The 27,609-nt window shown below is 41.1% G+C and overlaps 1 protein-coding gene across 4 annotated transcripts in view; it reads left to right on the top strand.

Annotated features, from left to right (window-relative positions):
• The window catches only part of Acaca (acetyl-CoA carboxylase alpha), a 273,487-nt gene that overhangs the window by 232,546 nt on the left and 13,332 nt on the right, over positions 1–27,609 (top strand). For all 4 annotated transcript variants that reach the window (XM_041664329.1, XM_041664328.1, XM_041664331.1 and 1 more), the window contains 5 exons: positions 4,169–4,265; positions 7,022–7,118; positions 8,229–8,364; positions 16,656–16,833; positions 18,940–19,052. In XM_041664329.1, the coding sequence (XP_041520263.1) occupies positions 4,169–4,265; positions 7,022–7,118; positions 8,229–8,364; positions 16,656–16,833; positions 18,940–19,052 (621 nt within the window). The remainder of the gene's footprint in view (positions 1–4,168; positions 4,266–7,021; positions 7,119–8,228; positions 8,365–16,655; positions 16,834–18,939; positions 19,053–27,609) is intronic.

The following is a 27,609-nucleotide window of genomic DNA, read 5'->3' as shown; positions in this document are numbered from 1 at the left end:
TTAAAAAAATATTTATTTATTTATTATGTATACAATATTCTGTTTGCGTGTATGTCTCCAGGCCAGAAGAGGGCACCAGACTTCATTACAGATGGTTGTGAGCCACCATGTGGTTGCTGGGTTGCTCTTAACCACTGAGCCATCTCTCCAGCCCCCACTAAAATGCTTTTTTAAATCTGGAGTTCTATCATTTGAACTTCAAAATTTTCAAAAGCTGGGCATGGTAGCATATGCTTGTAGTCTCGGCGTGGGGCAGGGGTTGGGAGTGGGAGTGGGGCGGAGGTGACTTGGACAACACAGATGGATCAGTGGATCCTTAGGGCTTGCTGGCCATCCCACTTAGTGTACTATAGTTCCAGGCCAGTAGATGGCACCTGAGTGATGATGACATCTAAGGTGTCCTCTTTTCCTCACATGCCACAAAACACTACATACCTACACATACACACTGCAGAAAAAATGAATATCTCTATATATCTAAATTTATTTTTATTTTTTTTATTGAGAAAAGGAAGAAAAAAGAAAAAAAAGTTTCCCCCTCCACCCAGCCTCCCATTTCCCTCCCCCTCCTCCCACCCTTCTCCCCCTCCCCCCACTCCTCTCCCCCTCCCTCTCCAGTCCAAAGAGCAGTCAGGGTTCCCTACCCTGTGGAAAGTCCAAGGTCCTCCCCCCTCCATCCATGTCTAGGAAGGTGAACATCCAAACTGGCTAGGCTCCCACAAAGCCAGAACATGTAGTTGGATCAAAACCCCGTGCCATTGTCCTTGGCCTCATTGTTCGCCATGTTCAGAGAGTCCGGTTTTATCCCATGCTTTTTCAGTCACAGTCCTGCTGGCCTTGGTGAGCTCCCAATAGATCAGCCCCACTGTCTCAGTGGGTGGGTGCACCCCTCGTGGTCTTGACTTCCTTGCTCATCTTCTCCCTCCTTCCACTCCTCATTGCGACCTTGGGAGCTCAGTCCAGTGCTCCAGTGTGGGTCTTTGTCTCTATCTCCATCCATCACCACTTGGCAGTTGTAGAAAATCTCCTTTTGTAAAACCCCAAGTGGACTGTTTTACTTTTTTTTGTTGTTGTTGTTGAGATAAGGTTTCAGTTTGTAGCCCCAGTTGGCCTGGAACTTGCTATGTAACCCAAGTTGGCTTTTATTCAAATTTTTTGCTTGAGTCTGCCAACTCCTAAGATTTCAGGCATGAACCACCCCCATACCTGACCCCTATTTTGACCAAATGGTGTTAGGAAGTGTTTGTCCTTTGTCATGTGTTTATTGTTACTATTTATTTTTAAAATACTATACATAAAAGAATGGGTTGCAGGGGCTGGAGAGATTGTTCAGCAGTTAAGATCACCAGCTGCTTTTCCAGACATGGGTTCAATTCCCAGAAACCACGTGGCGGCCCACAACCATCTGTAACTCCCATTGCAGGGGAATCGGCATGCTTTTCTGGCCTCCCTGGGCACCAGATACACACCTGGCATACAGACACACATGTGGGCAAAATACTGTACATATTAAAATAAAAAATGAATTGTAGGGGGTTGGAGAGATGGTTTAGCAGTTAAGAGCACTGGCTCTTCTTCCAGAGGTTCAATCTCCAGCACCCACATGGTGGTTCAAACCTCCTGTAACTCCAGATCCAAGGGAATCAGACACCCTGTTCTGTCCTCCTTTGGGTACCAAGCATGCACTGGTGCACAGACATACACTCAGGTAAAACACCCATACATCTAAAGTTAAAAAAAAATTAAAAACTGTTTAAAAGTTTGTTAAATTTAAGGATAATTGTGATTCTGCTGAAATAAGTCTTCCTTATTTATAAAGAAGATATAGTAGAGACCACTCAAGGTAGAGTCTGATGTAAAAGCACTTCCATATATACATCTTATTTTTGCAAGATCCCACTGGTACTATTTTAATGCTGGGGCTTCATCCTGATGTCTAATTGTAGATATTCTAGAAAAATTAAGAGAATTCTGTTAGTTTTAATTTATAACCACACTTTAATTTATAGCCATAACTCTTTTTTCTATGTCTTCTCTTATTAACCTTATTAAAATTGCTTTTTCTTACATAGAAAAATCACCAAAGTCATCTTTTCTCATTTTTATACATGATGTTGGTGAGAACCGTAAGTCTGACATAGTGATTGGCCTTAAAAACCCAGGACTTTTCTGGGAATTAAGTGGGTCTTATCTAAATTCAGAGCAAAGCTCAGTGGGTATTCTCCTGGGAAATATAGGGGAGCACCTCAGTAACATCTAGGTATACCCTGAGCTAGAGTGAGTGACATTCCTTGTGGGACCATCAAGTCCAGCTAGCATAACCAACGGTCCCTTTCCTCCTTAATCACCATGTAAGACAGGGCAGTTTTGCTGTGGGGGTACTGGAGACTGAACCCGGAGTCTTAGGCATACCAGGCAAGAATTGTAACACTTAGCTATCCTTCTAACCTGCAACTCAGGGTTTTGAAACAAGTAAATGTTCTGATTTTGAAATTAATTCTGTAGTTCCAAATCATTATCATCAAAGTAAATATCATAAAATGACCCAGGCATATAAAGTTAAAATTTCAGTCTCTTGATGAAACTAGAACCAGTCTGATTTAGAACCTTCACCAGAATTTGGGCCTTTTGCAAAGCATAATGGTATATTCATTTAATTCAGCACTTAAGAGGACGAAGCAGGAGGATTGCAAGTTCAAGTCTAGCCTGTATATGATTGTCTCAAAAAGCAAAACACCTTTGTTTCATAAGGTAAACAGAAGTACATGTGGAGATGGGCATTATCTGGGTCATTATTAATAAGACCCACAGAATAAAATGAAATTTGTGATAAGCTAAGTTTTCTAGTGTTTTGGATAATATATTTTCATTGACTCTCTAGTAATTCATCCTGCTGTCTAGGTGCAGCTAACACTCGCTCCCAAATCGAGTGACTGCAGATTTTAATTTAGTGGAAGCGTTAAAGAAAGCAGATGATTCCCTATGATAAGTTAAAGCAGATATCTTCTAGGTGAAAAGTTAAAGTCATTTATTAGAGGAGATAGTGCCGTGATATTCTTCAAACTGACGCCCAACACGAGACCAGAATCTAAACGATCGGCTTTGGGCTCACGATAGGGAGATAATTTTGAAATGGATGATCACATTTTACACTGGGGCCATAGAGGCAAGGAATGTAGAACACAGTAATTACAAGTTTAGTCTTGATAAAACACTCTCCGTCCTGTTTAAGTCAGCAGAGGTTAGCTTGCTCAGATCTCCACTTTTAATTGGTTTTGGACTTGAGGTTTTGGGGGTGGAGGGCCATGTTCAAATTAGAAGAATCACTGAGAAACTGTGAGCTGAGAGGGCAAATGAGAAAACAGTTATTTGCAGAGGCCTTTATAGGCTCTTGGTCAAACATACATGAGCCTGTGAGACAAAAGTTTTATCTTAAACTAAGGTAGTGAAAGTTACATGCCTTCCCAGTATATGGAGCTGGATGAAGAAGGGAAGTGATGTTATTAAGTGTGTGTATCTTTTTTTTAAGTGTACATATCTTAACCATTATGTTTCTGTTCTGTCACGGGCATGTAGTCATGGCCCTTCATGTAGAAAGATTATACTTTGTCAACCATAAATAAAGTGAGTCTGTATTGTTGCATTTCTGGCAGAGACTGAATCTCTTATTTATTTTCAAGTCTGAATCTTCATCTGATCATTAATACTTATGTTTTCATCTTCCCATTAAAAGAAAATCAGTGGAATCAAACAAAATTGTCAGGCAAGTTCTAAAATAGAAATAAGCATTTTAAAAGCATCTTTAATGACTTGGCTGCCTCTTGACAGATGTTTGTGGTGTCTTGAAAAAAGCCAAGCTATTTATTTAAAAGCACACAAACTCTCTGCTAGCTGAACCCCATCGTTTAACAATAAATGATGCTTTTGCTGATAAATGACATGCAGACTAGCAAATGAAATAGAGAATGATTTCTGAAGGCAGATGGACGCTCAGTTGTTTAATGCTTCCCTCTCTTATAATATGGTTAGAAACAACAAACTCCTCAAAATAAGTTCCTAAATCCCACCTTAAACTCATCGTCCCAGTGCGATGTCAACAGGTAGACTATCTTCATGCTCTTTGTTTCCTTCCCACCCCACCCCTTTTCCTTTTCCTTTTCCTTCACAGCCCAGAAAGGCCAATGGTTGAGTGGATTTTTTGACTATGGATCTTTCTCAGAGATTATGCAACCTTGGGCACAGACTGTGGTGGTTGGTAGAGCCAGGTAAGACCTCTTTTGTTCTGAAAACTTTTTCTTCCCAAGTAAAATTAGGGAAGGAATGGTCATAGCGTTTACCAGTGAGACGTTGTCTGGGTTTTCTAAGTATTACATGGTAGACATAGCCAAGGTAGTCTACTGGTCCCTGTAGCTGTTCAGTGTGTCATTCTAATGATGTACTTAATCTGAAGGCTGATTTTGACAGTATTTCCTTTTTATACTTCTGCAAGAGAAACTCTTTGGGACCCACAAAGCTACACTACAATAGCCATCACCAATCAAGCCCCCCCTCACAAGACCGCTTTCTCTCAGAAGCAGACACCACATGATTTTTCCTGTACCCCGAGAGGAGTCTCTTTCTGACATCATGACTACTGAAGTGACTTATAATATTGCATTGTATTAGACTAGAATCAGATTTGAGTTGAAAAAAAAATTTTTAATCTGAAACAGGAGTGAGTAAAATAAGCTGGCATAGGTTGCTTGGATACCCATATTTTTCAAGTGGGAAATTGAAGTTTTTATTAAATTTTAATACCCACTCTAAGAAGTGCTTCACTCAACAGCAAGCTCGGTACAAAATAATCTGTCGTGCTTGCTATAACGAGCACCTGCCAAGGCTGATCTTAATCTAGGTCTGTGCTGCAGACACACTGCCTGAGAGACCTGCATCAGGAGCTCACCTTCCTCCAGGGGGCAATCAGTTTTTCTTATCTTGGTGAAAAGAGGCACCTGCTCAAGATTCTCCAACATGCCACATTGGCTTGAGATTTAGATGCTAGCCTTGAAAATAATTCTAGGCTTTGTGGTTCTCTCAGTACATCAGGTCAGCATGCTTCATGCAGCCAGTGACAAGGAGCCATCAGATGGCAAATCCCACAGACAGGGCCTTCCATTGTGACACTGAATAGGAGTCATCTGAGACAGGAACTGGGAAACTAGCTGCTCATTTTCTTTCAAGTGTCAGGTCCTTTCTCTCACCCTTAGCTATAGCATCCCTATGAGAATTACTTTGTGTTGGTAAAATTCCTGCTGAGGAAGTGGAAGTGGGACATACAGCTAGTTACAGGGTCTCATGTTATATGAAAATCAATGTTTTTGTTTATTCTGTTTCATTTTTCCTGTATATAAAATACATGATAGTCTTTAAGCTTTCCAAAGTCAAACTTTTTGCTAGAGTCGTTAAGATCTTCCTGTGGGATATGAGAGAACAATGTTTTACCCTTAAGATTAGAATAGGGATTACTCTGCAACCAAGACTAGTCAAGCTTGACTTTGGTTAGCTCAGGTATTGTTTATTACAACACTCACTCTGACTTTTTCCTTTCTTTCCATCTGATGAGTTCTGGGCTTCTTACTCCAAACACATACACATGCTCAGAAGTATATAAAACAAATGGAGCTAGCTTCTTTCAAAGGCAGTGGCATTTCAAGAAATAAATATAAATGTATTCTTCTGGGATTGTTACTGTAAGTGCTGCCAAAACTCATCTTTGGTATGTATGTTTGGAATATGTGTGCTATTGGCTGTAAATTGTCTTTTATTATTCCATGGCACCTTGTCCAGGGACACACTATAAAACAAGATGTAGCATCTTCATGTGCTAGCCTGATAAAATTTATATGAAGTATAATAGAAAACAGAAGTTGTTCTGAGCTGTTTTCAACTTCAATAAATAACTGTAATACTCGGATAAAGATGTTCTTTATTAGGTCACATGGGCCCTAATATATAAGTTATAAGTTACCGATTTAGGGTGGCTTTTGCAATTACAAGTTTCTTGTTGGAGTGTTAATCATTGTGAACAGAAATATTTCTGAACCCTCCTGTGTACCTCCTGCTCATTGTCTGGTTGTCTAGAGAGCTTTTGATTCTGATTCAGTGCAGGCAAGTGACAAGAGGGTGGTGGGTGGTCTCCACTCAGCTCCAGTTAGATCTCTTGTGATGGAAAGAATCCATTTCCAGTAGTTGATGTAATAGCTAAAGACCATCCTTCATGGAAAAGTTTGTTACAGACACATTGTAGGGAATGAGAGTATAACTCAGCCCAGCCCCAGCCCAGAGGAAAGCAACTGGCAGAATGAAGATGGAGTCACATTTTCCAGAGTAAAGGATTCACCTTACACTTGGCATCGCCCTCTTGGTTTCTCTTCCTTCTTCCCTTCATCTCTGATTAGTTCTAGGAAATCTTAATGAGGACCAATATGGGAGATTATTACTGAATATATAGACAGAAGCTTCAAACTTCTGAATCTTAACATAGCTTTCAAATTATCTGATTCTGATATAGAATTCACCAAGATTATTACTAAATATTTCTGTCTCTGTTTTTTTTCCACTGAAGGAAGGGCAGTGGTTTGTTTAACTACCATAACTCTATTCCATAAGACCAGCAGTTTCAGGCTTTGTCCCACCATCAAAGTGCTGATTAACAGCAAACTGGGAAGTTTGATTTCATAACCACAGAAGTAGACATTGCACTAGGCTGTTGAGGCTCCGCTAATACAGCATTCAGTTTGAATTTGTCCTGTTGGGCATTTTAGAATATGAGTGAGTGTGAAGGGACTTTTCCTTCATATTTGTGAAATAAATACCAACCGTCAGAAGTCTCACATTTAACCCCTAGAAGCATCAAACTCACCCCTACTGTCTGCTTCCAGTTTTCCCTCAATGTTTGTGTATGAATAAAAATAAATGCCTAATTATAATAGTAACATGCATTATGTTCCGGTGTGGCTTGTTTCTCCCCCCTCACCCCCAGGTTAGGGGGAATACCTGTGGGAGTAGTTGCTGTAGAAACCCGAACCGTGGAACTCAGTATTCCAGCTGATCCTGCAAACCTGGATTCTGAAGCCAAGGTTGGTCACCTCAAATACATCTTGTGCTGTGCTTGGAGTACCTTTGTACTACAGTGCCCACAGATATATTGACAGTATTGCAAGCCACCAGATTTTAGAGGGAAGGGTGGCAGCTAGCTTAAATTATTGCAGAACACTGTGATCACTTTCAAGATGCCTCTGGATCACTGCAAGCAGAAGTTTTATGTGAAAAGGCCTCTGTAGTGGTCTTAGTGATGCTAGAAAGCAGTCTGCTTTTGTTGGGGCACTAGTGTAGCAGAGGCAGTGAGCACTGATGCTCATCTGGTCCAGCTTCTGAACTACACCTAGGAGTGATAGCACAGTCTCCAGAAGGCCAGATGTGGAAGCAACAGCCCCATCTTTTATTTTTCTTAAAGAAGGATTCCAGTTGGGTGGTGGTGGTGCATGCCTTTAAGCCCAGCTCTAGGAAGGCAGAGGCAGGTGGGTCTCTGTGAGTTCGAGGCCAGCCTGGTCTACAGAGCTAATTCCAGGACAGGTTCCAAAGCTACATAGAAAAACCCTGTCTCTGAAAAACAAAACAAAACAAAAACAGATTATATGTGATGGCACATGCCTGTAATCCCAACACTGGGGAGGCAAAGACAGGGGAATTCCTGGGGCTTACTGACCAACCAGCCTCAGCTACTTAAGTAAATTTAAGTCAGTGAGTGACCCTGTCTCAAAAAATCAAAGTAGATGGGACCTGAGAATGACATCCATTGTTGATTCCTAGCCTTCGCGTACATGCACACATAGGTATGCACATGTTCACCCGCATGTACAAACATACATAAAAGAATAGAAAGAAAAAGATAGTAATATAATTGAGTTGCCTCTGAAAAGGGTTCCTATTACTGATTGGGAGAAGCAGTTCAACTCCTCCTTTTGTCTAAGGACTAATGTATAGTCAGGCTCCCAAGAGAAGAGTGTTGAACAGGGTTAGGGAGCCAGGATCCTTTCTTTTCACTTCAAGGATCATCCTCATGATGAACAACAGTCTTGGTTTGATCTTGAGTTTACTATTTTTAATAAACGTCATATTGATTAGCTGGGGGAGGTTCTCCTTCAAACTGTTGTTAATTGGCTCTTTTTTGACTTTCTCCTTAACAGATAATTCAGCAGGCTGGCCAGGTTTGGTTCCCAGACTCTGCATTTAAGACCTATCAGGCTATCAAGGACTTCAACCGTGAAGGGCTACCTCTAATGGTCTTTGCCAACTGGAGAGGCTTCTCTGGTGGGATGAAAGGTGACTAATGGGCTGGGAAGAAAGTGGCTGGTCTGCCCTAGGCTCCAAGGGGTATCAGTGATCACTAGGCAGAAACTAGGAGGGTGTTGGAAGAGGTTGTTGACAGAGTAAAAGTAATAGAGATCCTTTGGGTGTGCTAACAACTTGTCACCTGTGACCTGACATACTTTGAGATACTGGAACAATATGTCATCTAAGCTGAGCTTGGTGAATTCGAGACCATCCTGATCTACAGATCAAGTTCTAGGACAGTCTGAACTATACAGAGAAAACCTGTCTCAAACATCCCCCTTTCCTCCACCTGCCAAAAACAGATAATGTCTTCTAATCTTACAAAAAAAACCCAGAATAATCTAGTATTGTATAGATAGGCTACTGTTGAAGATTTGGCTTTCATAGGTAGATGTTAGACTGCTCTGGTGGTCCTGGGAAATAGTGTTTCACTGGTTCCCACCCTCTTCTCTGCACATGTTCTTCATTCACATCACTCTCTGACAGGCTCCAATGACCAAGATGTGTTCAGAAATTAGCAGTAACTGGAAAAAAATGAAGAAAGTCTGTACCAGAGACTGGCCGTTCTTTGTGGCAATTTTTAGTATGTTTTATTATTATCCACCAACAGCCCTAGGCCTGTGGCTCCAGCAGATTAGACCATTAGTATGAAGGCTCTAGTCCATGCCATGGGAATTTCTTAGTGATTAGGCAGCCAGTGTCATCATTAAATAAGAACCCTCCATGAACAGCGACACTGTGGACAGTCCAAAGAGAGACAAGAAGGATTGCTTCTTATAAGGACAGACACCCACAGCTATGCAAAGGCCAGCATCTGCACCCACAGGCTGCAAGAATATGTGGGTGGGTGCATTCTTCATTCACCTCAGGATTCTAAAGGAATAGATGGGATGGGGAAATGGAAGGAGCTGACATGCTGGAGTGATTGAGATTGCTGAGAGCGAAGAAGTGTGAAGTAATGAGCTCTCCATAGAGAGCCTGCACAAAGCTGTGAGCAGGAGCGCCTCAACTTTCTGAGAGAGGAATAGCCTGAGAGAGCTCTCCCTTGTAGAGATAGTCATAATTTTTTTTTTGGTTGTTTTTTTTTTTTTTGGTTTTTCGAGACAGGGTTTCTCTGTGGCTTTGGAGCCTGTCCTGGAACTAGCTCTGTAGACCAGGCTGGTCTCATACTCACAGAGATCCGCATGCCTCTGCCTCCCGAGTGCTGGGATTAAAGGCGTGCGCCACCATCGCCCGGCTCATAATTTTTACCTGTGACATACGCTTGCCAGGCCTCATTGAGAAAATGAAAAGCTGTTATTACTGTTTTTTGCATTCATCAAAAAACCCATATTTACTCTCCTTTACCTGGAGAAGGCTTTGACTATACATACAGTTTAATGCTTATGCTTTTTTAAAGGATTTTTTAATGTGTCTAGGTGTTTTGCCTATTTTATACTTATGTACACCACACGTATGCCTGGTACCTGTGGAGGCCAGAAAAGGATGTCAGATCACCTCAAACTGTAGTTAGAAATGTGTGTGAGCCAAGATGTGGGTTCTGGGAACTAAACCTAGGTTCAATGCAAGAGAAATAAATGCTCTGACCATTGAGCAATCCCACCAGCCCCACTGATGTACTTTAATTTTGTTATTATATTTGGTTGTAGAGAGGGTGGATCAGAGGACAACTTGTGGGAATTGGTTCTCTTCTCTCATCATACAGGTCCTAGAATTCCAGCTCAAGTTGTTAAGATGTGATAGCAAGCCCCTTTACTTACTGAATCAAGTAAAGTACCAGCCTCTTGTGTACTTTTTTTTTAAATATAAATGTGAATCATCTATGAAAATACCATGAGAGCTGGGCGGTGGTGGCGCACGCCTTTAATCCCAGCACTCGGGAGGCAGAGGCAGGCGGATCTCTGTGAGTTCGAGGCCAGCCTGGTCTACAGAGCTAGTTCCAGAACAGGCTCCAAAGCCACAGAGAAACCCTGTCTCGAAAAAACCAAAAAAAAAAAAAAAAAAAAAGAAAATACCATGAGAAAAGGAATGTATGGTTTAATCAGGTCAACCCTACACACTTTTACTGAATTCCTATGTGTAACTTTATTAGCTGTCTCTGAAGCAAGGAAGAAACTCAGAAACAGTTATTGCTTCAATGAGTCAAGAAAAACATTTCTTTGGGTAGCATGATAAAGCTGTAATATACAAGCAAAATACCAGGGTATTCAAGAGAGGATACCATGTGAATGCTGGGATGGGGGGTGTTAACACTCTTTCCATTCATACATGTGAGATCCAGTTAGCATTCAGTTTCACTTGGTCCCACTTCCTTTGCAGTATATTTTATGCTGAGACCTGAAAATTCAGTGATTTTGTTCCTTAGTGACTTCACTGCAAAGCTCTAAGAATACACTCTCGTTGACACACTGACAGGGAGTCACTTGTCTGTCCTACCTTATCTAGAGGTCAGAGTTGTCACTTCTACTAAAAGCTTCAACTCTGCTGCCTGTTTTGGCATCAGTTCCTTACTGGTGGCTAAGCCCTGAAACATTAATAACAAAATTAAGATTCATTGAAGGCATTTGGGAGGCTGAGGCAGGAGGATTGGCATGAGTTTGAGGCCATTCTGGGTTACATAGCAAGTTCTCAGTATGGTGTGGAAGGGTTAATGAATCTTGCACTGGAAGCTATATTAACTGCTTTCATGTTGCTTCCTGTAATCATAACACACACCACCTCTAAGAGACATGTCAAACTGTTGTCTGCAGTTTACATGAGTTGAGGCTTGGGGTAAGTAAATCTCTTTAAGTGACTAGCTTAAAAAATGACAGAGTTGATAGAAAAATGTAGATCCATCTCTCTTTTTAAGTGTGTGTGTATAAAATGCATATACATATAAGCACACACGAAGCCAATTCTGTCCTTTCCATGAGTTCAGGATCCAACTCTGTTGGCCAGATTTGCTCCCTGAGTGCCTTTACCCACTGAACCATCCTGCCTGCCAATCTCTCTCTCTCTCTCTCTCTCTCTCTCTCTCTCTCTCTCCCTCTCCCTCTCCCTCTCCCCCTCCCTCCCTCCCTCCCTCTCTCTCTCTCTCTCTCTCTCTCTCTCTCCCTCTCTCTCTCGACCAGAGTCCAGGAACAAAATGAATCACCTTGGAACATCCCTGGTATCTTGAGAAAGTTATCATTTGTCTATTTTCCCCTCCTTTGGAAATGTCTGTAGTTATTGCAGGAAGAAATAGCTAGAGTTCAGAAATGATTTTTGGTTTTTGTTTGTTCTGTCAACGTTACAGCAAATTCAAAATTAGTTTCCTCTGTATAGTAACTTCTTGTCTCAAAAAAGTTATTTTTAATTGTGGTGAAATACACATAATCCTCATCTTAATGATTTCTGAGTGTACAGGTATTGGTAGTGCTGTTTAACAATTAGTGTTACTTCTGTCCCAAACTTAACATCTTCACCTTAAAACCTACTCATTATCTAAGTAAACAGAAAGTGCATTGTAAGACAATATTATATCTTTCTGAGATCTTCAAAGAGTTGAAGATTGATAGTTATAGTTTTCCTTAGTTAAAATAAGAGATAAATTAAATATAAAACTTTAGAATTACAAAGATAGGATAGATATTTTCCTTAATTTGCCAATTGTAAATGGACTAAATATTATAAATAAAATTCTTGCTTGAAAAAAAAACCCCTACTCATTAAATAATAACTGCCATCCCCTCCTTCCTGTCCCTGGTTGGAAATTAGTTATTGGCCTAATATAGTCCAGAGCAAGGTTATTTCTTCTTAATTTTGGTGTGATGCATGCATTTACACATCATATAAGACAGATAGACTTTAGGGGAGATCGAGATCTGTGTGAAATCAAGAAGGGAAAGAACAACCTCTCCTGTGTACATACAGGTCTGGCTGTTTCCCACATATTATCTCATGTAAAGGGACCTAAACTAAGAGCCTCTTGTCATTCTTCACATCCCTTGGGGAGATGTTTGCAGTTTTGGTTTCAATACTGGCTGGGGATTATGCAGGGAGGGAAAATAAACAATTATGCCATCCCTCAGTGCACACAAACACACAGCCAGGAGCCGACTGCACTGTGGGTAAAATGACTCCAAAATTGTGTGTAATGAGTAGGAAAAGATTAGAGACAGCTCTTGCTATGCTGAAAATTGACATTAGTGGAGAGGGGGAAAAAAAACTCTTTACTAGTCGGCCTAGGAGGTCTAATTCGAGCAGTAAAATATATAAATAAATAAATAAAAGCTTGTCAAGATGGTATTGGTGCTTTTTTTCCAATGAGTTCTATCTGGCCGGAAGGCTATTCAGCATAATGCAAAATTAAATTATAAAAGCTGGCTGAATATTTAGATGGAAGAACCATTTGGAAGCAGTTTATTTAGACGAACCGGCAATGACCCACAACAGGGAGACATCAAGCGTGAAATTTACTAGAAATTAGCACCAGGGTCCCAGCCTCAGTGTGAATAGCTTGATAGGATGCAAATCCCAGTGATATTAAGCCGCCTCACTGCTGGTGCTACAGGGTTGGCTTTTTGTGTTATACTTACTATTTTTTCCTAGGACAGGTTATAAATAACAATAAAAAACCATATTTATTGAAAACTTTAACTGGAATGAAAGTCTATTTTAAAGTCTCTCATTACTTGGATGTTGAAATACAATGTCCGCCAGCCATAATGAACTCATGAGAGACATTACATGTATGCAGCTTGTGTATGCCTAATGTTTACCTCACTGCCTAATATAATCTTGCCTAAGCCAATAAGATCTGTTCCAGTTTGCGAGTATGGGGCACTATGAAAATACTTCCATACCCCTTCCCTTGTTTGGTGCCTGTGACTGCCACAATTTATCCATGTTGTGTAACACTGAAGGCCCCAGGCAGAGATGATACCTGGGTGCTGGGTGTGATCACCATTCATGCAGATGTACTTTTCCAGGATGCTAGAAAGCTCCTTCCTCTCCAATCAAGATTGGATCAATATTTCCATTTCCAGTCCAGTTGCATTTTTCAGGCACCAGAAATGGCAAGCACATACATGACTTTAAATTTCTCTGAACTGACTCCAGTCAGCATAAACCCTTGGAGATCCCCCCTCCCCGATATTCTTTTTTTTAATTTATTTATTTATTAAGGATTTCTGCCTCCTCCCCGCCACCGCCTCCCATTTCCCTCCCCCTCCCCCGATCAAGTCCCCCTCCCTCATCAGCTCGAAGAGCAATCAGGGTTCCCTGACCTGTGGGAAGTCCAAGGACTGCCCACCTCCATCCAGGTCTAGTAAGGTGAGCATCCAAACTTCCTAGGCTCCCCCAAAGCCAGTACGTGCAGTAGCATCAAAAACCCATTGCCATTGTTCTTGAGTTCTCAGTAGTCCTCATTGTCCGCTATGTTCTAGCTAAGTTTTTACTCTGGTTTTTAAATATGAAGGCATTTCAGACATTTGTATGTCAGATCATTGTTTGAAAATACCTGGTTTGTAGAACTTGCTTTGTGTTTATATTGAATAGCCTGTTTGAAGACGCTGTGGCAATTGCATTATGGGTCTGTTGGTGTTCCAGGGGAGATGGTATTTAGAGGACATGAAAGTGTTATTTTAGCTCTAAGCATGGCAGCTTTAAAGAAGCCTAAAGTCCCTTTTCTACATCAGTTTTAGTACCTAAAGGTATTTGTTTGGCAGCCAGATCCTTCACATAACTTCTAGTTCCATCAGTACAGTTCCTGACATCTCTGAACATAAAGGAAATCCAGGCCAGAGTTAGATAGGTTCAATCACTCAAGTGTCTTCTGGTTTAGTGAAGTCAGCCATTAGATGTTACAGATTCCTCTCAAGCCTCACCCTCTCTCCTAGCAGTAAGAATGAGTAAAGTGAGGCAGTAGAATGGTAATTTAAAGTTGTAAGATGTACGTTTGAAGCTGGACATGGAAATGCATACTTGCAGTCTCAGCAATCAGGAGGCAAAGACAGGAGAATCGTAAGGTCAAGGCCAGCCTAGCTACATGGTGAAACCCTATCTCAAAAGGAAAACTGCATTTGAATGTCATCTCTGCCATTTAGTCTTACTTAACTAAACTTCCTTTTACTAGCTATAACATAGATATAGAAAAAAGATAATATTCTGATTATTAATGTTGTTTATTTATACCTGGACACATGAGTATGTATGTGTACAGTCATGATTCCTGGTATACAGTAATCTACCCAGATGATAAGGAAAAACCAAAATCCTTTTCACAAAAAAAAAAAAATGGAAAATCTGCACTTAGCTTTATCTTAATTCTGTATAGTGTGAAGTCAGGTGGTGTCTTTTTAGTATTAAATGAATGCTCTTTGGAGAGTAGCTCTGTTAACCAGATAGATTTTCATATAAATTCACTTTTAACAAAAATGAGGAAAGTGGCTGGAGACTGTCTTCATTTACCTGTAATATCATTTTCAAGTCAAATGACTTATTTTCTATCTTGTGTTTATTTTCATCTTTTATCTACATTTTCCTTTTCTCTTCAGTGCATATACCAAGAGGGCCGCTCCTTTCTGCTACTTGTTCTGAAACTGTTCTCTTGGCAATACTGAAAAATGTACTGCTAATTACACAATTATTTTATTATGTAGCATTGGTTGAAATATCCACTAAAGAATTAATTTAGTTAAAATAATTTGAGCTGAGCAATTATTTTCATAAGTACAGAATTAGCGTAAAGTGCTTAAAGTCCTTTATTCCTGCTCTTCATACAGCAGTTGTGCAATTAGCAGTAAATTTTTTGGTCTTTGCTTTCCACCCAACGAAATAAATGTCTTCACTCTGACCATATATACAGAGTATATGACCATACATGCTCCACACAGACTAGGAGAAACTTGGAATTCCTGAAGTCCTTACAGATAAGCCAGGCTAGAGCAATGGCCAAAGGCCTATGCCTCAAACTAAGCTGTGCTCACTGGTGTTCTGAATACAGAGCCATTTTTACTCTGGAGAAAGTAGCAATTTAATTTGCTCGTAACTACAATGGAAGTTTCTATTTGGTTTGCTCTTAACTTCCTGAAAAATGCTTCTTTGCCTTGGTTTTCAGAATTGATTTATTCCGAATTGAAGTCCTGTCTGGATAGGAAACGTGGAGCCTGGTTGAATCTGTCTTTATTGTTTGGGAAGGATCCTTTGTGGCTCCACTGAAGTACTCATTAAATGTCTGGGATCAGAGCCTTAACACTAGCAATGTTTAAACTTTAGGGAGCTGGGAAATGGGAAGCAGCCCATAAAACACCGGGAAATAAAGGATTGATCCCAAGGACTCGCTCATTTATGCACCAGGGGTCTTTGTAAGCTGGTCCTGGCCTTTGGGGGACTACTGAGTATTCTCGAACAGAATGGAAAGGTTGGCTCTTCATGTGGCCATGTGAGATTTCATATGTGAGTGTGCATATGTAATTTCCTACTCATTATTCTATAAAAATACAATTACTAAATAATTTTTATGTTCTTTCAAAAGTATGTGTGCTCATTCACTCATTCAGTACTGACTTTAAGCACTGAGTATGTTTCAGTACTGGGCAGGTCTTTTGTGTATACAGGGATGAAAAGTCCAGTTTTTATCTTATTTTTGAAGCAAGGTTTCACTAAGTTGCTCAGACTGAACTGGAACTTATCCTGTGGTCCAGGCTGGCCTTACAACTCACAATTCTCCTCCCTCGGCCTCCCAAGAACAGGGATTATAGGTGTACCCTAACACCCCTGGCTCCAGCTTTTAAGAATGAATTTTTTTCAGGACCCATTGCCATTAGCTGCATATTTAAAAAAAAATTTAGCTGCATATTTTAAGAACTCATTGTACTCTAAGAATCGTGAAAGGAATTGAAAAAAGCTAGAATAGTTCCTTCCTTCAGAAAACTTAATGTAGTGAGAGATATCACATATTGACATGAAAAATATGTAACGTTTGTAGAGCAAGTATGAATTAATGTGGTGAAACCTGAATACTGAAATGCAAGGAGGGTATAAAATGGATATTTAATCGTGGGCTTTGCATACTGTATCTTATGAATGACTGAATTTCTGTCTTGTGCTTTTTGAAGCTCCTCTGAAGTCTTGAGTGGGGTACAGGCAGATGCACCAATCTCTGTTGCCTTTGGGATTATCATATGACTCCTGGTAGCTGGAACTCTCAGTCCTGTCACTTCTCCCATGGAGATACAATGTGCCATCATAGTCTGTTTTCTATATATGCTTTGAAGAGAAGTTTGATTATTTCTAATTTGTCTTGTTCTCCATAGATATGTATGACCAAGTGCTCAAGTTTGGCGCTTACATTGTGGATGGTTTGCGAGAATGTTCCCAGCCTGTTATGGTTTACATTCCTCCCCAAGCTGAGCTGCGGGGTGGTTCTTGGGTTGTGATTGACCCTACCATCAACCCTCGGCACATGGAGATGTATGCTGACCGAGAAAGCAGGTATTATGCCTTCTTTATTGCATTCACTGCCTCTGGGGATCCTCTAGCTTTTGGTCTCCCTACCCCTAGGGAAAATTATAGCCAAGACAATTTCATTTGAATCTTTCCATTCCCAAAGGACTCTAAGGTGAGAAAAAAACAGGCTATCTAAATAGTGTCTGCTTGCATGAGAAGAAAACCAGGCTGGAGTCAGGTTTTCTTATCCCAGTCTCCATCCCACATCATTTTATAACAAAGTTCTCTTTCTCAGGCCCTTCCAAACTCAGATTCTCCCTTCCTGTTTGGATATGACTCTTAACCATCTCTTTTTGGAGCAAAGGAAGATTAAAGGAATGAAAAACTCAAATGTAATCAGGACTTCTAGGGGTTGTTTTTGTTAGTGTGTGTGTGTGTATAAGATTTGTTTTTATTTACGCATATGTGCAAGTGTCTGTGTGAATGTATGTCAGGTGTTGGGTCTGTCTATACAGGTCAGAAGAGGGTGTCAGATCCCTGGAGCTGGACTTAGACAGTTGTAAAAGCCATCATGAGTGCTAAGAATCAAATACAGGTCCTCAGGAAGAATAGCAAGCACTTTTAACCACTGAACTATCTCTCTAGCCAAGTTCTAGGTTTTATTCCACTAATTGTAGGTAAATTTGGAGTGGCCTTTGCTCTTCTGGAACTGTGTCTCCTGTTAATGAGCTCAGTAGTTATTGATATACACCACATAACCCACGTACTGACTCCAAATCAAAGCTGCTCCCTTCTCTTGGAGCCCAAGGCTTTACTCTGGTATTCTAAGATGGCTAAAGAACTCTGTTTACAAACCCTCAAAAAACTACAGAGAAGCCCACATCTGTAAGAAGGAAGTTCTTGAAACTAAATAAGACACATCAAGCCCAGCACCCTCTCATAATGTGTTCATGATCCTTTCCAACAAACATCAGCATCATTGTCTGTATACTTTAACTGCATGTCATCATTTTATTGGAACACCTACTTCTTTCTTTCTCCTCAAATCTTAGCCTTCTACTTCAAAGGCTGCTTGGGAATATGCAATAGTTTCACCATTGAATCCCTAAGCTGATATTCTATACCTACAAGTTTATTATTATTATTTTTTTTAATATTTATTTATTTATTATGTGTACAATATTCTGTCTGCATGTATGCCTGCAGGCCAGAAGAGGGCACCAGACCTCATTACAGATGGTTGTGAGCCACCATGTGGTTGCTGGGAATTGAACTCAGGACCTTTGGAAGAGCAGGCAATGCTCTTAACCTCTGAGCCATCTCTCCAGCCCAAGTTTATTATTTTTAAGTCCTAAACTATTCCCTGATACTAGATCAGAGAAGTAGATAAAGCATCCTGTCTGGTGCTATGGAAGTTAGCAAAGTGAAGGCCTCAAAGTTTCTTACAGTGAATATTAATGATACTCTAATACCAGAAACCCTGCCCTAAACAATTTTTTTAAGTCCAGTAAGAAATTTTTATCTAGCTGGGCGGTGGTGGCATACACCTTTAATCCTAGCATTTGGGAGGCAGAGGCAGGCAGATCTCAGTGAGTTCAAGGACAGCCTGGTCTACAAAGAGAGTTCCACAACAGCCAGGACTGTTATACAAAGAAACTAAAAAACAACAGAAAGAGAGAGAAAGATCTATTGCCTCTCAGCAGCCTGGCCTAGTGTGTCTGGTTTCAGGAGCAGATTAACAGCTGTGGTACAGGACAGTCATCAACAGTACCCCCACCCACACACAAGTACAGCCCAAGAACTGGAGGTAGTTCCTCTGCTAGGGGCCTACCTTTTGGGATTTTTGTTTTGTTTGCTTTTCTGAAAAACAAAAATGTGATGCCTGTCACCTTCATCAGCTGTCAGTGGTGGAGTCTGTATTCTCTCCTTGAGATGGAGATCTATGGTGGGATAATGAGAATTGTTTACATTGCTTTATGTTAGACCTTTCTCATACCTTGCTTAGATACATCTTAGGTGTCTGCCTTTTTTCCCAGGGGTAACTTCTGAGAACCATGGGTGGCTAAAACAGTAATGAAGCTATTTCCTGGTCCACAAATTATAACTGATTTCATTCTGTGTCCTCTGCTTTATTTTCTTTTTTGCATCCAGGGGATCTGTTCTGGAACCAGAAGGGACAGTAGAAATCAAATTCCGCAAAAAGGATTTGGTGAAAACCATGCGTCGGGTAGATCCAGTCTACATCCACTTGGCTGAGCGATTGGGTACGTCTGCTTGTTCTCCTGGCAAATCAATGAGCCATTCAGCTGATTTGTAATGAGTGCATTCATAGGTCAGGGGAGGAGGCACTGAAGCATTTGATCAAATTCATGATGATCTTTATTTACTATCCTCTATGTGGTAAGAACCCTGGTAGAATGAAATAGTGTGATAGGAGGGAAGGTAGATTACTGAAAAAGAAAAGTCACATGATTTTTCTTCTGATATTTCCTTAAAGTGCAAATAACCCACTTAATGGGATGTTCTTGTAGAGTATCATTAACTAGAGGTTGCTTTGGGAGACAGGCTAATCAGGTGAAGAATATCTGCAACTTAAATATTTCTTATTTCTGTAGTCTCTGGACAGCCTGTCTCATTTCTGGGGGTTATGAGTCTAGAAAAGCTAGTTTCTCCCCAGACAGTGTTCTGGGGTCAGCCTGAGCTACAGAAAATGGAAGTAAAGATTGTGCACTATATGCCTCGATACAGTGACTGCAGCAGTCGTGCCCTTGGAGCATGTGCACATCGTGCATCTAGCCAGTTCTCTGTTGCTTGTGTGTTTTCAGAGCTCTTGGAAGAAGACTAAACTGTAGGAGCCCTATAATGACTTTTGGATACTTTTAAAACACTGGTTTTCTTCCATTGAGCCACTTGCTATGTCAGTAAAGATTGCTTAGGATAATTTGTTTTGTTTTATTGTGTTTTTGTTTTTCTAAAGGAATAGAAAGGTTATGTTTAAGAAGTAGTACAACCTAGTGAATGGGAGGAGCAGAAAGACGCCAGCTCATTTATGGTCCAGGGAACAGTTTAATGTAATACTATTTGGACATTCTATTATCTTTACCATGTAGGATCAGACACCCTCCTGAGTGCCTTTAGTGTTGAGGCTGCATGTCTAAGCAATGGAACCTGGCCAAAAGTGGTGACTTGAGTTTCAATAATCAGTTTGTGCCCCCATTGTTTGCTGTCAGGTTACAGCAACCAAAAACTAACCCAGCCGCAGCCTGACCCTTCCTAGGGAAAGCACATGTACAGAGGGAAACTGGCAGAAGTTGTTCTGAAATCTATTGCCGCCAGATTTGTTGAGGTATTTTCCCCCCTTTCTTTTCCAAACAGGATAATTACTTCTGACCAACCCCATACACTTTAATTAAAGTGACTGCAACCCAAGAGTGAGTTACTTACAACTGTACACAGCGAAGCTCTAAAAGCTTCACCCACTGATAAGCATCTCACTTAGGTGGCTCATAATTGCTCCCGGCATCCAGTGATCGTCGCTGCTGTTTTACCAATAATTCTGTACAAAGGCAGCAATGCCACAATTGTAGGACACAAAGAATTGCCTAATTTTCTTTCATTTATTTTTGTTCCTTTTTTTTTCCCCTGGTTTTCTTTCTGGCCAATTTAAAATTTGTCAAAGTCGGTCTTCTTCTGGATCACTGCCCTTTGATATTTCGCGCACTCCATTTGCCACAAACAAGCCGCGGGGCCGCAGTTCATGCTGACTCTAGCAGAAGCAGAGAGAGCCCCATTTATCTTGCACTGCCTGCTGAATTCCTACTCATTAACTGGGGGTTCACTGCCTCTTTTTAACCCCCCAATGGCTGTTATCATCCCTTTGAGTAACGGGGTAGTAGTAAGAGGATCCTCTCCACATCTGTGTGCACAAGAACTGGGTGGTGAGGGGTGTGGGGCCAGAGCTTCCTTCTCACAGAAGCACCTTTAACTATAGAAGCATGTGTAGGGAAGAGGGAGGAGACTCCCAAATGATGGCCATTTAATCATTTGTTAGGAATCATCTCATTATCAATTTCCTATCTATGCTGAAGAAAATCATATTTAGTTAACCTTGACCAAACAATGACATTCAAAAAAGGATCTGTGCCCAGCATTTGGGAGTCAGAGGAAGGTGGATCCCCGAATTCAAGGGCAGCCTGGTCTCCAGAGAGAATTTCAGGATAGCAGGGCTACTCAGAGAAACCCTGTCTCAAAAAAAAAAAGAAGACGACGAATGAATGAATGAATGAATTTATAGTCTGCTAAATATGAAGCAAGCTCTGACCCAAGGTATCTTGACATAAATTAGAAATAGTTGTCTAAGCACTGATATGTTACTTACAGGTATTTGCAGCCTTTCGGAGACTACTCAAGTAGTTGTGATGTAGCAAATTGGCTTGGATGCACTACAACATAATAGAAACCCAATGTGGGGAGAGTTTACACTGTATTCTGACTTCTTTCACAATCCCTTACCAAAAGACTACCAAAATACCTTTTACAAAGTAGGTGAAAAATGACCTTATTTTTCAGATTGGGAAATTGAAGCAAAAAAAGCAAGATTAAACGAGTCTTCCACAATATACAATAAATGTTCGTGAGGGCACAGAATAGAATTCTCAATCCCTAAGCTGAATACTGAGCCTGGTCTAAATCAAACAGGGATTCTATCCCTTTGTGAGCTAAAACCAACTGCACAGAGGAAATCTGATTTAGGAGAAAGCCTATGGGAGTGGTTGTTATCTTGTGTTTCTGATCTCCTTCCAAGTCAGCCTCTGTACTGGGGAGCATTCACAGAGCACCTAGACTAACCGGTGGAGACTGCACAAAATTACAGTTCATTCTCTAAGGATATGAATAATAATTTCTGAACAGTTAACTTCATCTCTTCCAAACTCTTTATTTGATAGATACATGACATAAGAGAGCTAAGGATTGAAATCAGGAGTTTACTTTTTAACCATTTTCTGTGGCTGGTTTGGGTAAGAAGTTTGCAGATCTACAGTAACAACAGCAAAATAATTGCCCTTAAAAGTAAGTGAACTAAGTTCAGATAGCAGAATGTCTCATTGCTGAGCCAGTTCTGACCCTGTGTTCTCAGTGCATGCCTTGCTAAAGTCATCGAAGGGAGGATTACATCTGATCATTTTGGACTTAAGGAAATCAAATTCCTTCCCTGGAAACAGAGTCCCAGTCTTCCAGTGTCAACCCCTGTGCTGCCTCTCAGAACCAGAGCAGAGGAATGGCTGGGGAGCAGAAGTGCTGTGCTAGCCTGGCCTTTGCTGAACTGTGAGCCGGGTTCTCCCCTAGATCTTTATTGAGCCTCCTCTTTACATGCAGAGTGAAATGACGTATCAATTTAGATGGAGACAGAACTATGCAGCCCAAATGCAAAGCAGTTATTAGCTTCCTGATGTCCCTTTCCCTCAGTACAGCAAGCACCCAGGCAAAGGAGTCAGGTAGGGAGACCCTTGTTCTCTGTCATGGCCCTGTTCCCAAACAGCTGGGCACCCTGCCATGTAGCTCCATAGTTCTTCCCATATGAAACCTCCCTGATGGCTGACACGTTCAGCGCCTTCCTGGCCCTCGCTTGATCCTTCAGGCCTAACTAGCACCTAACTAACCACCACCTAATGACCTGAGGTACCTGGTGCAGTTGAAGATTTGTGCAGTTGCAGATATGCATGTAGAAACTTCCAGAATGCCTTTCTCCAGAGCTACCTCTTTATCAACAAAAATGACCTGGAAAGGATTATCTTGGGTGGTGGAGATTCAGGGTTACTGTCAAATCATGCATTTTCCTACCCCTTCAAGCTGTTATCAACTAAAAAGACCCAGTATTGCTTTTCTGAGGCAGAAAGAGGATCTGCCTCGGAAGTTGAGACTAAGAAATAAAGATGTCCCAGTTTATATGCCTTGAAAGTGGTGTCTCCCCTGTAGTGCTTGGAGTGTCCTGTGTGGTGAGGAAGCTGAGGAAAGTATTTTTTTTTTTTGTCATGAAAGTAAATGAGATCTTACCTTAAGTTGGTAGTAGCTAAAAACCTACCCTCACTTTAATTCAAAGCCTGTTTGGCTTGATGAAATTTCGTGAGACTGTGACATTTATGGGGGAGCTGTTTTAGTTTGATCCCAATCCAATTCAATTAATTACACTTCAGAAGCACCTGTGTGCCCCCTCCCCTATTCCCACTCCCACCTTCCACCCCACTCCCACCAGAAAGGTCTGATTCACAGTTAGGACTTGGCAGGGATTTTGTTCATTAAATCCAGGCCTCTCTCTACCTAAAGACCATTGTCAGAATATGTCCAAGGCCCTCTTCCCTACTTGTTCTCAATTGGCCCAGATTCCTGTCAGATTTAGGGAGAACAGATTAGGGAGAGAAAATAACAAAGGCTGTAGAGAGATCTCTATACCAGAATTCAGAAAATTCTCTGTTGTTTCCTCACTTTCTCATGTGGCCATGTCTGTATGAGGTAAGGGGGCAGAATTGAAGGGAGAATTATTTGATTTTTATTCTTATTTGGAAGTCTGAGTTAATATAATGGTTATTTAAATATGAACAAGCAATTACTAACACTACTGCAAGGAACTTCAGGATCAGACATCCCCTGAGAAGATCGCACTTAGAATCAAAATGCAATGATATGCAGTTGTATTTAGGTAGGTGTGCCCCCTTTTGAAAAAACAAAAAAGCAGACATGAAAATAGGACTGTGGGTCAGGAGAAACCTAGATACATTGAGAAAAATTATTCCCATTACAGAAGGATTATTTGCTTTACCAAAGGACTCACTGCAAAGTTCATTCTAAATAGCTCCCTTGGGGCACTTAAAACAAGGTCTGACTTACAGTTTCTCAAGAATGGTTTTTGTGGGTTTTGGCTTTTGGTTTTTTGCTTTTTAAAGCACTCCTGTTATGGATATGGAAATATGGAGATACTTTAGATGATTTTTTTTTACTATCTTCATAGAGGAGTTTTTTCCCAACAAAGAAAACATGAGTGCATAGTTCTTCTAACTGCTACTTGTATTGATGTCTTTGATCCTGAAGAAGAATTCAGTTATTGTGGCTTTTCAGTATCAAGACCTAATATCTGTGGTGTTCAGGAGCCCTGCAGGGAGGGTAATCCAGCTCTTATCTCTTGTATATCTCATATTTAACCAATCAAAGCAAACTTCTCTTTTAAGATAACGAAGAAGAGTCTATAAAAGTTAAAATTAAGCTTAGGTTTAAAATAAAAATTAAAAGTTAAAAGTTAGGTTAAATTTTTATAGCCCCTTTATAAGGAAAGTTAAGAATGTTTTTTTTTATTTTATTTTTTTTTAAATTTATTTATTTATTAAGGATTTCTGCCTCGTCCCCACAACTGCTTCCCATTTCCCTCCCCCTCCCCCGATCAAGTCCCCCCCCTCATCTGCTCGAAGAGCAATCAGGGTTCCCTGACCTGTGGGAAGCCCAAGGACTGCCCACCTCTATCCAGGTCTCGTAAGGTGAGCATTCAAACTGCCTAGGCTCCCACAAAGCCAGTACGTGCAGTAGGATCAAAAACCCACTGCAATTGTTCTTGAATTCTCAGTATTCCTCATTGTCCGCTATGTTCAGCTAGTCCGGATTTATCCCATGCTTTTTCAGACCTAGGCCAGCTGGCCTTGGTGAGATCCCAATAGAACATCCCCATTGTCTTAGTGTGTGGGTGCACCCCTCGTGGTCCTGAGTTCCTTGCTCGTGCTCCGTCTCCTTCTGCTCCTGATTTGGACCTTGAGATTTCTGTCCGGTGCTCCCGTGTGGGCCTCTGTCTCTGTCTCCTTTCATCGCCTGATGAAGGTTAATATTCCTGAGGATGCCTATGTGTTTGTCTTTGGATTCACCTTATTTAGCTTCTCTAGGAACATGAATTATAGGCTCAATGTCCTTTATTTATGGCTAGAAACCAAATATGAGTGAGTACATCCCATGTTCCTCTTTTTGGGTCTGGCTTACCTCACTCAGGATAGTGTTTTCTATTTCCATCCATTTGTTTTGTTTTTAAAAACTTTAATATTGGGCTGGAGAGATGGCTCAGCAGTTAAGAGCACTGACTGCTCTTCCAGAGGTCCTGAGTTCATTTTCCAGCAACCTTGTGTTATTTCACCACCATCTATAATAGAATTTGATGCCCTTTTCTGCCATACAGGTATACATGTAGAACCCTCATACATAAAATATAAATAAATTAAATTTTTAAAAATTTTATCTTTAATATTTTTTTAAATAAAACTTTATCCCCATTTCTCAGATTAGGGTTGTAAACGAGAAGCTGCACTTAGACTGAGGGGTGTGCTGAGGGTCATTATTCTTGGTTTTAAAACTCCTCCCTGTGTCTGCTAGGACCTAGGGTAGGGCTGACCCTCACCTGCCACCTTCTGTGTTAAACAGCTGCTGCAGAAGCCAGTAGCTCCTCTGGTGGTACTGCTTGTCCTGGCTTCAGGTATGGCTGCTGGCTGCTGGCTTCGGATACATGTAGATCAGTTTAAGCTGTTTTAAAGTCCCAGAATTATAGCTGAAGAAATAGTACAGTAGTTAGATCACTTGTTACTCTTCCAGAGGACCAGACCACGCACACACATGGTAGCTCACAGTACTTGTAACTCCAGTTCTAGAGGATCTGATGTAGACGCTGATCTGACCTGTGTAGGTGCCAGGTCCACATGTGGTGCACACACACATAAAAATGAAGCACTAATACAGATAAAACAAATGAATCTAAAAGAATACATAGAGATCCAGGACTATGGCTAGACTCTGTAGGCCACAACACCTAGCTCTGGTTTCCTGGCTCTGTAGCATTGAGCAAGTTACTTGTCTCTTAGTCTCCTCATCTTTGAGGTCATGACCTTTCAGGTCTAATGTGTTAGAGTAAATGGAAGCATCATACGTAGCTTCTCAGTGATATTAGCTCTTCACACTTGATTAGGCTAGCAATGCCTCATCTGTGTTTAACTCTTGTATGTTGGTTCTATAATCATATGTTGGTGTTTTAGGATTTAATGGGAACTTGGATTTTGTGAAGGGACAGGAGCAGGACTCCAGAAGAGAATGGCTGTAGAGCATATTCTTAAACACACACACACACACACACACTCTCTCACACACACACACTCACACTTGCTTTCCTAAAAACCCTGAGGCCCTGCAATCTGGCTAGAAAAGAAAGAAAACCATTCCAAGATATTTAATTGTACAGGGAGCTTACAGGATTGATCGTGAGCTTAGCTTTTTACAATAGTCCAGTGAATAAGAAATGCTCCTGACAAACGATCAATGATAGGATAATCACTCTTCATCCCCTCCTCATTCTTACCTTCTTTCTTCCAGGAGAACAGGGTTCAGAAGTCAAAAATCTTTATAGACGCCGCTTTTAAATTAAGCAGAAAATAGACATTGACATATTTGTTAATCTCCCCTAAATCATTACCGGGGCTGGCTGCTGTGCTACAGCAGGCCCTCCGTGTACAGCACAAGGGTAGCACCCACCTGAGAGCAGCCTTCTGCTTCTAGGACATAAAAGATTAGAGACACTTTTCCTCAAAACAAAATACACAGACTCTGGACCTTCTTACATGTTTAAGTCTTCTCAACACCTCTCCTTGCCCTGTTTCTTTTCTGAGGTGGCCTTTGGGAAACACTGCCTCATTTTCTAACTCCTGAGAAAACAAGAGCACCATAGTATTTATTTCATTATTCCTTTGAAACTCTAGCACAATTGGCCTGCGCTCCCCCACTCCTCCTAAAGGCTCTCTTCAGCCTGTAGTTCCTCCTCCTGCATCCAAGTGTTGAGGCTGCTCTTAATTCTGCAAACACAAGGAACCAACAGTCCAGCTACTGTCAGGAGATCTGCTTGGCCACTTTTGGTACCATTAAGGAGGACAAACACAGGCATTGGGGGTGGCCAGACCCAGGTGTAAATTCTGACTGTGTTACTTACCAGCTAGGTACCACTTTCCATTTCAGAGTCTCTTCTTATTCTGGCTTGTAAAATGGATAGTTTGTCTATAAGGAAGGTATAAGGATCAGAGATAATGTATGTGAAGCGACCTGGAAAATACTTGGCAGCACTGAAGGATTCAGCTTAGCAGCAGGGTTAACAGCTGTCCAGCCTAGGTCTGAATCATGTGTGTGTTGACTTATGAGGTCTATGATCCTGAAAGCTTCATGTGCAGGCCTGACGCACAATAAGTGGCATGTTATATATGGCCCATGTAGATGCATACGTGCGTTCAAGTACAATGTCAGCTGCTTACCTAGAAGAAGAATCTTGAAGGGTTTGGAGTTCCCTGCTGAACTTTCTTCATGAAAGTCCTGCCGTTCCTGAGGGCCCAGCATTTTTACATCTTCAACCTCATAGTAAAGGAGAAGCTCCTTTAAATCTTGGTGCTGCTGAGAACATGGCAGACGTTCTTTTGTCTTTGCTACACAATAGGACTAAGGTGACTTCCACATGACTTAGCCTGAATTGGAAGGGTCCACTACTACAGAAGTAGTAGTCCTCTGCAAGTAAGAAAGGCAGTGTGTCACTGTCCAACAGCTTCAGGGCAGTGCTGCCCTGAGTCCTGGCTGTCACTTTCTTCATCTGTGGCCTTGATGACTCACACAAGTTCTTGGTATCTGTATGTTTACTTGTAAGATGCTAAGAAGAATACATCCTCAGGAGTTGGTAAGACTAAATGGGGTCTGAGACAGCAGGTCAGTGACTGCTTCTCACAGGTTTTTTTTTGTTGTTGTTGTTGTTTGTTTGTTTTGATTTTC

Source organism: Microtus oregoni, unplaced genomic scaffold (genome assembly GCF_018167655.1).
Source record: "Microtus oregoni isolate MIOR12 unplaced genomic scaffold, Mior012 000015F_ref0000493, whole genome shotgun sequence".
NCBI lineage: Eukaryota > Metazoa > Chordata > Mammalia > Rodentia > Cricetidae > Microtus > Microtus oregoni.
Note: the sequence above shows the minus strand (reverse complement) of the source record. Positions and strands in the feature narration are given on the sequence as shown.